Here is a 13,502-nt window from a genome sequence, read left to right on the forward strand (position 1 = left end):
TTGCGGGCCCTCAGCATGGTGGTCGTCTCAAGGGCCTGGAGCTCAGGCGGCGTTCCCGCTGGCTCTGGACACTGGGCGCCGCCATGTTGGACCTGGTCAGCTTACCACTGTTCTCCAGTGGCAGCCAGGCTAATGTCCACCTGACTGCACCAGCCAATTACCGATTTGACCCAGGGTATAACTATCCTTCTTTGATAGCATTCTTTGCCTGAGCTTCGTCGCTACCAGACATCCAACGCTCCAGCTCCCTGGCTAGCTGTCTACAGTTCACCTGACGATTCTAGCTGTGGTTCCAATCCGACTCCAGGGTGTGCTATAGTCCATTCTCAACCCGGCTCCAGTTTGTGCTACTGTCCGGTCCCAACCCTGCTCCAGTTTGTGCTATAGTCCTACCCAAACTAGCTCCAGTTTGTGCTACAATCCGGATTCTAATCCGACTCCAGTTTATAGTTCAGTCCGGTCCTAATCCGGCTCCAGTCTGAGCTACGTTCCCGTCCCAGTCCGGCTCCAGTTTGTGCTATAGTCCAGTCCCATTTGGTGCTACATTCCAGTTCCAGTCCCAGTGTTTATTTCCAGTGCAATAAGAAAAAGTTATTTCGGCTGGTGTGTTGTGTGGTAATATTGGTAATGAGTTAGACTTTAAAGATAAAGATTTATTGAAGGTTCAATCAATTGGCCTATATATATCTATATATATATATATATCTATATCTATATCTATATATATATATCTATATCTATATCTATATATATATATATATATATATATATATATAAAATATTCCATAGACAAAAAACCTTACGGTTTCACATGTCCCATTAAGGCTTCTTAGCCATGATCCGAATTTTCACAAAACCTACTGAATTTCTTCCACTCAAACTTCAATTAGCAATGAAATTTCGATCATTAAGGCGGTCGTGTTCCTTGCGCAATACAGATATGGAATGCCATAACACCCTGTGATTAACTAGAGATTTAGCACTCTCACAGGGTGAGATTACTGTCACTCACAAAATGGTGGAGCTGCTAATTCACAGAATTGTGTGCTCATTGGAATACACATATCCATCCGTGCCAGTCTGTTTCCTTACATCTCACCACTACCTTCCCCCCCAGCCATGCCGCCCTGTCTTCCTGCATCCGTGCCAATCTGTTTCCTTACATCTGCACCACTACCTTCCCCCCAGCCATGCCGCCCTGTCTTCCTACATCTGTGCCAATCTGTTTCCTTACATCTCACCACTACCTTCCCCCCAGCCATGCCGCCCTGTCTTCCTGCATCTGTGCCAATCTGTATCCTTACATCTCACCACTACCTTCCCCCCCCAGCCATGCCACCCTGTCTTCCTGCATCTGTGCAAATCTGTTTCCTTACATCTCACCACTACCTTCCCCCCCCAGCCATGCCGCCCTGTCTTACTACATCCGTGCCAATCTGTTTCCTTACATCTCACCACTACCTTCCCCCCCAGCCATGCCGCTCTGTCTTCCTGCATCTGTGCCAATCTGTATCCTTACATCTCACCACTACCTCCCCCCCCCAGCCATGCCACCCTGTCTTCCTGCATCTGTGCAAATCTGTTTCCTTACATCTCACCACTACCTTCCCCCCCCCAGCCATGCCACCCTGTCTTCCTGCATCCGTGCCAATCTGTATCCTTACATCTCACCACTACCTTCCCCCCCAGCCATGCCGCTCTGTCTTCCTGCATCTGTGCCAATCTGTATCCTTACATCTCACCACTACCTTCCCCCCCAGCCATGCCGCTCTGTCTTCCTGCATCTGTGCCAATCTGAATCCTTACATCTCGCCACTACCTTCCCCCCCAGCCATGCCACTCTGTCTTCCTGCATCTGTGCCATTCTGTTTCCTTATATCTCACCACTACCTTCCCCCCCCCAGCCATGCCGCCCTGTCTTCCTGCATCCATGCCAAACTGTATCCTTACATCTCACCACTACCTTCCCCCCCAGCCATGCCGCCCTGTCTTCCTACATCAGTGCCAGTCTGTTTCCTTACATCTCACCACTACCTTCCCCCCCAGCCATGCCGCCCTGTCTTCCTACATCAGTGCCAATCTGTTTCCTTACATCTCACCACTACCTTCCCCCCAGCCATGCTGCTCTGTCTTCCTGCATCTGTGCCAATCTCTCACCACTACCTTCCCCCCAGCCATGCCGCTCTGTCTTCCTGCATCCGTGCCAATCTGTTTCCTTACATCTCACCACTACCTTCCCCCCCCAGCCATGCCACCCTGTCTTCCTGCATCTGTGCCAATCTGTTTCCTTACATCTCACCACTACCTTCCCCCCCAGCAATGCCGCCCTGTCTTCCTGCATCTGTGCCAATCTGTATCCTTACATCTCACCACTACCTTCCCCCCCAGCCATGCCGCCCTGTCTTCCTACATCAGTGCCAATCTGTTTCCTTACATCTCACCACTACCTTCCCCCCAGCCATGCTGCTCTGTCTTCCTGCATCTGTGCCAATCTCTCACCACTACCTTCCCCCCAGCCATGCCGCTCTGTCTTCCTGCATCCGTGCCAATCTGTTTCCTTACATCTCACCACTACCTTCCCCCCCCAGCCATGCCGCCCTGTCTTCCTACATCCGTGCCAATCTGTTTCCTTACATCTCACCACTACGTTCCCCTCCAGCCATGCCGCCCTGTCTTCCTACATCTGTGCCAATCTGTTTCCTTACATCTCACCACTACCTTCCCCCCCCAGCCATGCCGCCCTGTCTTCCTGCATCTGTGCCAGTCTGTTTCCTTACATCTCACCACTACCTTCCCCCCCCAGCCATGCCACCCTGTCTTCCTGCATCTGTGCCAGTCTGTTTCCTTACATCTCACCACTACCTTCCCCCCAGCCATGCTGCTCTGTCTTCCTGCATCTGTGCCAATCTGTTTCCTTACATCTCACCACTACCTTCCCCCCAGCCATGCCGCTCTGTCTTCCTGCATCTGTGCCAATCTGTTTCCTTACATCTCACCACTACCTTCCCCCCCAACCATGCTGCCCTGTCTTCCTGCATCCGTGCCAATCTGTTTCCTTACATCTCACCACTTCCTTCCCCCCAGCCATGCCGCTCTGTCTTCCTGCATCTGTGCCAATCTGTTTCCTTACATCTCACCACTACCCCCCCAGCCATGCCGCCTTGTCTTCCTGCATCTGTGCCAATCTGTATCCTTACATCTCACCACTGCCTTCCCCCCCAGCCATGCCGCCCTGTCTTCCTGCATCTGTGCCAATCTGTTTCCTTATATTCTCTGACAGCATTTTGTGCCTGAGTTTCGTAGCTACTTGATGTCCAAGGCTCCAGCTCCCTGGCTAGCTGTCTGCAGTACACCTGCCGATTCCTGCTGTAGTTCCAATCCGGCTCCAGTGTTTGCTATTGTTCAGTCCCAATCTGGCTCCAGTTTGTGCTGTAGTCCAGTCCCAATCCTGGCCAAGTTGCTACATTCCGGTTCCAGTCCCAGTGTTTATTTCCAATGCACCTTTCTCCCAGTACTCTCCTGCTACATAACATCATATACATCCTTCATCTATAAAGAAGAGCTACATACATCCTTCCCTACTCCAAACCTCCCAAGCTATCAGTGATCAGGTATCAAAGTCTCTCCCGGGAAGTCCAGAACCCGCAGTCCTTATATACAGGAGCCGGTGGATGCCCTCAAGTCTTCTCCCACTGGTAAACGCCTTAGCCCCGATGGGTTTACAATTTCATATTAAAGAACGTTTGGAGAATCGCTGCCCCTAAAATACTTTTGGCCTTGTGCAGCCCAGCCCCCCTTTTTTCCTCTGTGTATGTGTGTATTTAAGGTACATTTGAGGGCGATACCCCTTTTCTTGGCCTAGTACTCCTCCCATCTGCCCCAGGTGATTTTAATTAGTATGGGTCTTTTAACCAAATCATTTGGTTAGCGGATGCAATTTATACAGTGGATCATAACATACTGTTACTAATACCTTTGCTAATATGCCCATTCTGATATGACATGGGCTTTATCATTACACCGACCCCTACATGGTAACTGGAGTGTACTGTTATTGGTACCCTATTACAGTGATGTGAACCGTTACTGCAGTGTAGGGGATAATACTAAGAATCATGTCTGGCCAAGATGCCATTCATTGGGGGGTGTAGCCTGTTTTTCTGACACGGAGGTTGACGAAAGACAAACACAGGAGTAAAAATTAGATTAAAACTGCAAAAGTGGTGTAAAAAAATAGTGTTAAGTACACCATCGGCCAAACTCATAAGTACTTTCCATAGGAAACAATACTTAATGGGAATTTACCAAGAATCGTAATTTTAAACACATTCATAAAATCACTAAACTCAGGTCAAAACTTGGGATGTGCGCAGACCCCCGTGTTTTGGTTTTGGATATGTATCTCCTTGTGTTTTGGATCTGAATTTGGTTTTGTAAAAATCGCCCTTTGCGTGTTTTGGTTTTGGATCTGTATTTTTTATTTTTTTTTTAATTTATAAAATCTACTAAAATCAAAATTAGTTTTTTTTTGTTCCTACAGTATTATTAACCTAAATAACATTAATTTCCAATCAATTTTGACCACCTCACGGCTCACAATATTGTTTTCATCTGGCATAGGCCCAAAACCTGCACCAAGCTAGCTGGCTGACCAAGCTAAGTGGCAGCAGTGGGCGGAACAAACACGTGGCAGTTCAACTTCCAACATGGCACATAAGGAAACATATGTTTTCATTAATCACAAGGCATGAGGGAGTTGGAGTATGTATGTAGTTGAAGGCAGGGAAAGGAAGATCTGATTAGTAGTAAATTTCATTTAATTTTTTGATTCGAAAGCAAATTTATGAGGGAGGAGGGGAGGCATTTACAAAAAATATTTTACTAATTCACACCAGTCCTTGCCCCAGAAAAATCCTTGAGCGCTATGCCTGCTGCTGCTGGGAGTGGATTTTCATCCCAAAATTGGACCAGGAAGACTACTAGTAGTACTTTAACAACAATTAACTGTTAAACAATCCTTTGGAAGGGAGAGCAATATGACACAGTCACCCAGTTGCACAGCGGATCACTGATTCCATAACATCTATGCTGGTATTAAATGTGGTCCAATGTGATGCAAAAGAGTCAACAACCAAGTTTTTTATCTTGTGCCCAGGCATGACAATGAGCTTTTCCTTATAATGGGCAACAACTGTTTCATCCACTGGTGCCTAATTTACACAACATCCTCATCAACAACGTCCTCTTCATCAACATCCTTTTTAGCGTCAGCTACACAAATATCCTGCTCATCCTGGGGCACTGCCACAGAAGCAGCCACGATTTTTATGTCAGCATGTTCACTTGTGCTTACATCAACATAAGAGGCAGAACCACCAGTCATAAATAAAGGCCTTAGCCTTTCCTTGCCACTTCATGTGGTGAAACTGTCTTTCTGCAGCTAACTTTTCCTTTGATGTTTTTTTCTTTACCACTGTAAAAGATTGGTTCTTGATTTTAGATGCCCTTACTTAAGCCCTGTATGCCCTTGGGCATCGGCTTTAGTAGATGATGTAGATGGACTTGTATCGTCATGACTGGTGGCACTGGCAGAAGCCCCAGCACTAGTATGTGGTTCCTGCTCTTCTCTCAAGTCTCAACTGATCGTTCTCCATATCAACAAACACGAATTTTAAATATTACACTGCGGTATCAATAACCTACAGTGTCACAAGATTTTTTTTATAAATAAGAAAAGAATAACACTGCGTTGCCACTTAGTGTCACAAGATTATTTCTGAATAAGAAAAGAAAAAACACACTGCGCTAACACACGCACGCGCAGCGGCCGCACTGCGCGTGCGTAAGCCCCGAAGCGAGAGAGAAATTTTCTCGCTCCGGGGCTCACCACAAAAGGGACGGCTGTCGATGTTGATCGACAGCTCACCCCGTTTTGTAGGTATGGCGGGGGGTGGTTTAACAAATGGAGGCGTTCCTAAGCGAACGCTTGCCATTTGTGGGCGGCCCCACTGACATCACCAGTGATGTCAGTGGGAGAACTTCCGGCTCTATTAGAGCCGAAAGCTCTCTGGGGCTTGCGGCAGATGAGACCCTATCACAAGGGTCTTGTCGCAAGCCCCGATGGCCTTGACCATCACGACCATCATCCTGGTCGCTCGTTAAGGTTGTGGGTGGTAACCCACAGCCTAGCGAGCGGTTAGGAGGCCAGATCATTTTTTAGATGCGGCCGCCCTCATTCAGTACGAGCGCTTGCATTTTGCGAGCGGCTCTGAGTGAGGTCCTAAGTGTCACAAAATTATGAATAAGAATAACGCACTGTGCTGCCACTTGCAGTGTCACAGGATGTTTTATGAATAAGAAAACGCACTGCCACTTACAGTGATGTCATATATATTATGCATGTTATTTAGCACTTTGTTGTGGTCTTGTAGTCTGTGTGTAGACTGTTTTATTCACGATTGAGGAAAGAAGTGAAAACTTCAATATTAGACTGCGCTACCACTTAGTGTCAAAAGATTCTTTATGAGTAAAACACTGCGCTACCACTTACACTGTGACAATATTTTTTATGAATAAGAATAACACACTGCGCTATGACTTACAGTGTCACAATACGTGGATGATAAACTGCGGTCTGGCCGGCAGTGTCACCAAAAAATAATAGCGCAGCTAAGTTGCTAATGCACAAACACACACAAAATGCACTTTTATTTTTTTTGACACTGCTGAAGAGCACCCCTGAATGAAGCAGCAGCCGCTTGATAAACAACACAGACAGCACCCTTTCTTTATGGACAACAAAGCTCCCCTGCTGAGTGCGGACAGATCACCTGCAGAGTCACAAATACATGGAAGATAAACTGCGGCAGTGTAACGAACAATAATAGCACAGCTAATTTGCTAACGCGCACACACAAAAAAAAAGATAAAAAGTACTTTTATTTTGTTCACACTGGGGAAAAGCACCCCTAATGGACTGCAGCCCTAGCCTGATGGACAAGACAACAACACAGCAGCAGCCACAGTTAATTGACAGGACAAGTGACACAACAGCTGCAGCACCCACTGAAGAAACCCCCCCTTTCTATACTGCAGCCTAAGCCCCTTTATGGACAACACAGCAGCAGTCTTCAGCCCAAGACTCCACGAGTTTGCCATAATTTTGGCAAGTACTGTACTTAGAGTACAGTGGTATTGTCCATGGGCATGGGTAATTTTTTATTGTATTTTGCCAAGTCCTGAATTGCATACATGGAGGAGTGTTAGTGCAATTGATTGTGTATTAAACTAATACCACATTCGGTGTGTGTGTGTGTGTGTGTGTGTGTGTGTGTGTGTGTGTGTCATGTTTATTCAATATTTCCTTTGCAGTAAGGCTAGAAGTACCAGCAGGCCAGGTCTCAGAATGTCAGCACTTGCGAATCTCTAATTTCTAACATTGTGGGACCAGTAGTCCTAATGTAATGGACGATATTTATTCTATTTTTACACAATTAACCCTACACCAAAGGCACGAGGGTGTGGGGAATAACCCTGGGCTATCAGCGTGGGGTATATTTAAGAGGGGGTACCTCTTTTTTTTGGGTGGGCCTATTTCCCATGGAATCCCAGTCCTAAGCTGACTAGTTAGTCTGTGAATCATGTTCCCTTGCTGTGACATGAACCCCCAGCTAGTTAGAGCTAATTGATGGTAATACAGGAGACCCCTATGCATTGTTTTCACTGTATTTGATAAACTGGACTGGCACAGAAGCCCGATGCTGGTTCATTGAAATATGGGGGACTCCCAAGCTGGTTTTTCCCTTATTTCCTAAACCAGACTGGCTCAAAAAGTGTTTGTTGGTGCATTTTATATGTAATATCCTATTGTTAGAGAATATTAATTAATTACCTACCCAGTTCCCACCTCTTTTTAATTGAGTGCAGTTTGATTGATTTTTATAAACCCTGCTATATGCATAGGGCAACTTACACTGTCAGTAATGATTTATACATTGTACATTGCAGCATCTTCAATATATCTATTTGGTGGTAATTCTGGGACTTTTAACTATAGTCTTTATTGGGTAAAGTAAATGGTTATAGGGGAAACATTCATATTACCATGTATATTTTTTATTTCCAGCACATGGATGTAACAGCAGGAATGTTTCAGAGGAATTTCCCATGCTCTCTCCAGATTGTGAGATAGAAGGCAACAACATCACAGGAGATTCCCCCCGAGAAAATCCCTTTATACACCCAGTACATCACCATGCAGATGTGTCATCTAATCCCTCTACTCATGGGGAATATTCTCCTGATATCTCTGATAATGGACCTTCTAGTACAAATAAAATATTTCACTCTCCTACAGGGAACGCTAAGGCAGGAGAGGGGCCATTTCCATGTTCTGAGTGTGGGAAATGGTTTACATACAAATCAGTTCTTGTTAAACATCAGAGAACTCACACAGGTGAGAAACCATTTCCATGCTCTGAGTGTGGGAAATGTTTTCAAGAAAAGTCATACCTTATTTCACATCAGAGAAGACACACAAGTGAGAAATCATTTCCTTGCTCTGAGTGTGGGAAATGTTTTAAAGAAAAGTCATACCTTATTTCACATCAGAGAAGACACACAAGTGAGAAACCATTTCCATGCTCTGAGTGTGGGAAGTGTTTTACAGAGAAATCACATCTTGTTAAACATCAGAGAACTCACACAGGTGAGAAACCATTTCCATGCTATGAGTGTGGGAAATGTTTTACAGTGAAATTTGACCTTGTTACACATCAGAGAACTCACACAGGGGAGAAACCATTTCCATGCTCTGAGTGCAGGAAATTGTTTACAACGAAATCAAATCTTATTGTACATCAGAGAACTCACACAGGGGAGAAACCATTTCCATGTTCTGAGTGTGGGATATGTTTTAAAGTGAGAGCAGACCTTGTTACACATCAGAGAACTCACACAGGTGAGAAACTTTTTCCATGTTCTGAGTGTGGGAAATGTTTTACAAATAAATCAAATCTTATTGTACATCAGAGAACTCACACAGGTGAGAAACCATTTCCATGTTCTGAGTGTGGGATATGTTTTACAGTGAAAGCAAATCTTGTTACACATCAGAGTACTCACACAGGTGAGAAACCATTTCTATGTTCTGAGTGTGGGAAATGTTTTAGAAACAAATCATATCTTGTTAGACATCAGAAAATGCACAGGAGAAATGCAAAGTCATGAACTGGTAAACCTAAAATGGATTTGTTACAATATTCTAATTTTGAAAATGTTCTTTACAGAAATGTTGTACACAGAAATCAAATCATAAAAGATGCCAGCAAAAAAATGTGTACTTCCCTATGTAATCAGATACCTTTTGGGATGCAAACCCAGTCCCCACTGAGGCATACCAGTGTAGGTAGACCTGATGGATGTGCACTATATATAAGTGTTAGGTGTATTTGTATGCAATGCGGATAATGTATTAAAATACACTTTATTTGAAAATGTATTTATTGCATTTTTCAAGAAACACAAACATCGTGATGACAACATGACAGATAAGAAATATGAACATCATAATCAGGAACTATACGGTGTAGATGGCGGTGCATAAAGAACCAAAAGTTGTACAAAAAAACAGGACGGGAAGGACATATTATCCATCTCAAGAGCCATGAAAAATTAAGAAAGAAAAGTAGTAGAACATAGGAAACAAAAACGAGGGGAGGATAAGGCTCGAATATACCCCCTTCACACATAAATACGTGCAATAATATAAATCAGTCACATTTATTGGCGATATAAATACAAGTTGGTAGATCCAAGGAGGTGTAAGATATGTTCTTGCTGGGAGTGGCCTAAAGATACAATATAAGTACACCATATATTTTAACATCAGGTTACATTTCCCTCCACATCAGGAAGAGTGGATTGATGCTCTAAGTGTAACATATGTAGAAGCAGAACATGAACTTGTTTGGGCCTAGGGTTAGAGCGTTCCATCCACTTAGATAGAATCACCTTATTAGCCAGCATGAGGACATAAAGAAATGAGGTAAGGTGTTTATGTAGAGAGTGCAGACCCCAAGAAGAGACATTCAAAACTATCCGTGTCTTGGGGTCTAGGGATCAGTGTAAACCAAACGTAGTATTGATAAACCAGAGAGTGTGATACCTACATTTTTGAATTTTAGGGCATTGCCAGAAATTGTGAAAGCAAAATATGAATACTCTTTTATATACCCAAAATGTCGCTATTTAGCGCTACAAGTAAGAAATAATTGCCTTCCAATCCAATTGTGGTTCCAAAACACAAAACGTTATATTGCAATAAAAAAGAAAGTTACACGCTTAGATCTAACACAATTAGCGCAAAAAGAAAGTAAATACAAAGGTACAAACCGATACATATGCGGGCGCACTGGCCCAGTATGCAGTATTTCAATCCTGAACCTGCAGTCACCTTCACCCAAGGATATAGAGAAATGACTGACTACTGCCCCAGCTCACAAGCATATATCCGGTACAGGTTTTAGAGACAACAAAGGCACAGAATAACAGATGCTCATTGGTTCTTGCTTCAGGTCACTCCGTTCATTGGTTAGTTCATATGGTGTCATCAGAGGTATGGATCAGCTTTCCAACTGCTTCATTGTGTAGGTTTCCCTCCAAAGAACTAATAAAAAAACACTACATACAGAGATACATTCTAACCTATAATCCATATCTTGCGAACGCCTGCTGCGATCTCCTTGCCGATAGAACCGAAGATCTGCAGATAAACAGGTTTAGAATGGTACCAAACATGACATGTCTACTAGCTTATGTACCTTAAATATCATATACATACATTTAACAACATAATTATTCGCTAATAAAACCTAATATCACGTTTAATGTGAAGGAACCTTTTTATAAGTTATTGTAAGTGAGAATATTGTGTAGTTTCACTAGTTTGTGTTGCACGTATGTGTGGGTTCGTGCGCACTTCAAAGGTGCGTGCGTATGTGTATGCATGTAAGTCTATGTGTGTGTGCTATGTATTTCAGTGTATTTGTGATGGTTTAATATATATATTATCCATTTCTGACATTTTAATAAGTTGCTTAAACTATAGTCTAAGGTGTTATAAGTAGTAAGGTTTATTTCTAAGCAGGGGGAGACCAACAGCTGTCTGCCGTTGCCACCTGGTCTGATAGCTAATTCAAAGGGTTTCCTCTGCCTATTCAAAGTCTAAATGCCAATTCCTTTGAACCAAAACAGTACTGAACAAAAAGGTATTCAATTTTTAACGATTTGCAGGCCTCTGACAATGATTCCCAAACTTGCATTCAGACTGTGCTACATTTTTAATTATTTGTCACAGGCATATTGTATTAGCCTGCGGAGTCTCTCAAAACACTCACAGATATACACATCAAAACCTGTCTTCCAACTAAACCTTGCAGTAATATAAACATATTTGTACGCATCGGAATTGCGCTGACACAGAGCAGCGTCCAAGCAATTCGTCAGACCATGGATGACTAAATCATCAGATAACAATTGCAAGCGATCATATCCAATTATCTGGCTTCAATAAATACATTAGTCTCCTTACAGTTTGGGCAATGACCATGTGCTTTATCTGGCCTTGAGAGATGTAAACCCTGTGACATCATTTTATGTGAATGTCTTGCAATTGTACCAAATATAGAGCTTTCTGTATGAGGGCGGATTTACCTTATACCTAATAAGTATTTAACTCGCAGTATTTGGGGTCAATTGAGTAAGAGAGGAATAGTTGGTGCTAAATCCCAGTATAAAAACGTAATCCTAAAAGAAATAATGGAAATTAAATGAAGAAGGGAGATTATAGGTCCACTTTAAATGAGCGGTCATAATGCTCCAGAAGGGATTGAATAAAATGAAAAATCTGAGTATACATAAAGTCTGAATGAGTTATACCGTGTCTGTCTATCAACTCTGGAGTCAAAAGAAAGTGACAACATGGATCAAAAACATATTTGATAGCACTAATTCCAGAGGTGTCACTGGGTCTGGTGACAACTGGTGCACACTGTAAATCCCACCTGCATGAAAAAGGGGCATGGTTTAACATAAAGGGTTGTGGTCTCACAGGTAAACCTGTTCGCATTACTCCAGAGGTGTAGTTGCTCAATCAATACAATTTTCTTAAATCACTCAAAAATGAAGGCTCTTACAGCAAGTGATCCCATCATGATCCCAAAATAAAACTTTGGGGCTCTATTACCAACCGTATGAACACTTTTTGAGTATTTTTAAAATCTGTTGTTTTTTTAGAAAATAAAAATTTTGATTTTAACATTTTTAAATGTTTTATTGAAACACCCTGTTGTGTTTCATATCATATGAAAGCCCAGAAAAAGAGGTTAAAATGAGACCTTGCCCAACTCTCTAGCTCAATTAGATGAGCTGCAAAAGCAATTAAAAAAAAACTTAAAAGCACATTTTTCATTAAAAAATTGCAGTTTTAAAGGCATATAACTTCAAAACCAGTGTACATATCAGCCTAAGATTTGGGGGTTTTCTTTACACCTATGCCATAATTTATTATACCAAATTTTATTGAAACTAGAGAATGAAAGGTAGAATTTTTTCGGAAATTGTGTAGATTTGATGTGGAATGACCCTGCATCTACTTAAGGGGAACTATCCACTACAAGGATGGGATGTGGAATGACCGTACATGTACTGAAGGGGAACTATCCACTTCTGGGACAGGATCCAGAATGACTACATTTACTGAAGGGGAACTATCCACTACTGGGACGGGATGCGGAATGACCCTGCATCAACTGAAAAGAAACTATCCACTACTGGGACGAGATGCGGAATGATCCTACATCTACTGAAGGGGAACTATCCACTACTGGGACGGGATGCAAAATGACTACATCTACTGAAAGGGAACTATCCACTACTGGGACAGGATGCAAAATGACCCTACATCTACTGAAAGGTAACTATCCACTACTGGGATGGGATGCTGAATGACCCTACATCTACTGAAAGGGAACTATCCACTACTGGGACAGGATGCAGAATGACTACATCTACTGAAAGAGAACTATTCACTGCTGGGACGGGATGCAGAATGACCGTACATCTACTGAAAGGGAACTATCCACTACTGGGATGGGATGTGGAATGACTCTACATCTACTGAAAGGGAACTATCCACTACTGGGACAGGATGCAGAATGACTACATCTACTGAAAGAGAACTATCCACTACTGGGACGGGATGCAGAATGACCCTACATTTACTGAAGGGGAACTATCCACTACTGGGACGGGATGCGGAATGACTACATCTACTGAAGGGGAACTATCCACTACTGGGATGGGATGCGGAATGACCCTACATCTACTGAAGGGGAACTATCCACTACTGGGACATGATAACACTAAATAGTTCTGAATTATTTACAAACCTTACTTGTTATAGACAGCACTGAAATAATTCCACACAAATACAGATTCTAAAA

The 13,502-nt window shown here is 43.0% G+C and overlaps 1 protein-coding gene across 1 annotated transcript in view; it reads left to right on the plus strand.

Moving 5' to 3' along the window:
* Positions 1-9,320, plus strand: part of LOC148501738 (uncharacterized) — a 282,577-nt gene extending 273,257 nt beyond the window's left edge. Inside the window, exon 32 of the mRNA XM_088450031.1 lies at positions 8,368-9,320. Within this exon, the coding sequence (XP_088306157.1) occupies positions 8,368-9,228 (861 nt within the window). The 3' untranslated portion in view covers positions 9,229-9,320. The remainder of the gene's footprint in view (positions 1-8,367) is intronic.
* The last annotated feature ends 4,182 nt before the right edge of the window (positions 9,321-13,502 follow it).

Source organism: Taudactylus pleione, unplaced genomic scaffold, assembly GCF_031769625.1.
Source record: "Taudactylus pleione unplaced genomic scaffold, aTauple2 ptg000504l, whole genome shotgun sequence".
NCBI classification, from domain to species: Eukaryota; Metazoa; Chordata; class Amphibia; order Anura; family Myobatrachidae; genus Taudactylus; species Taudactylus pleione.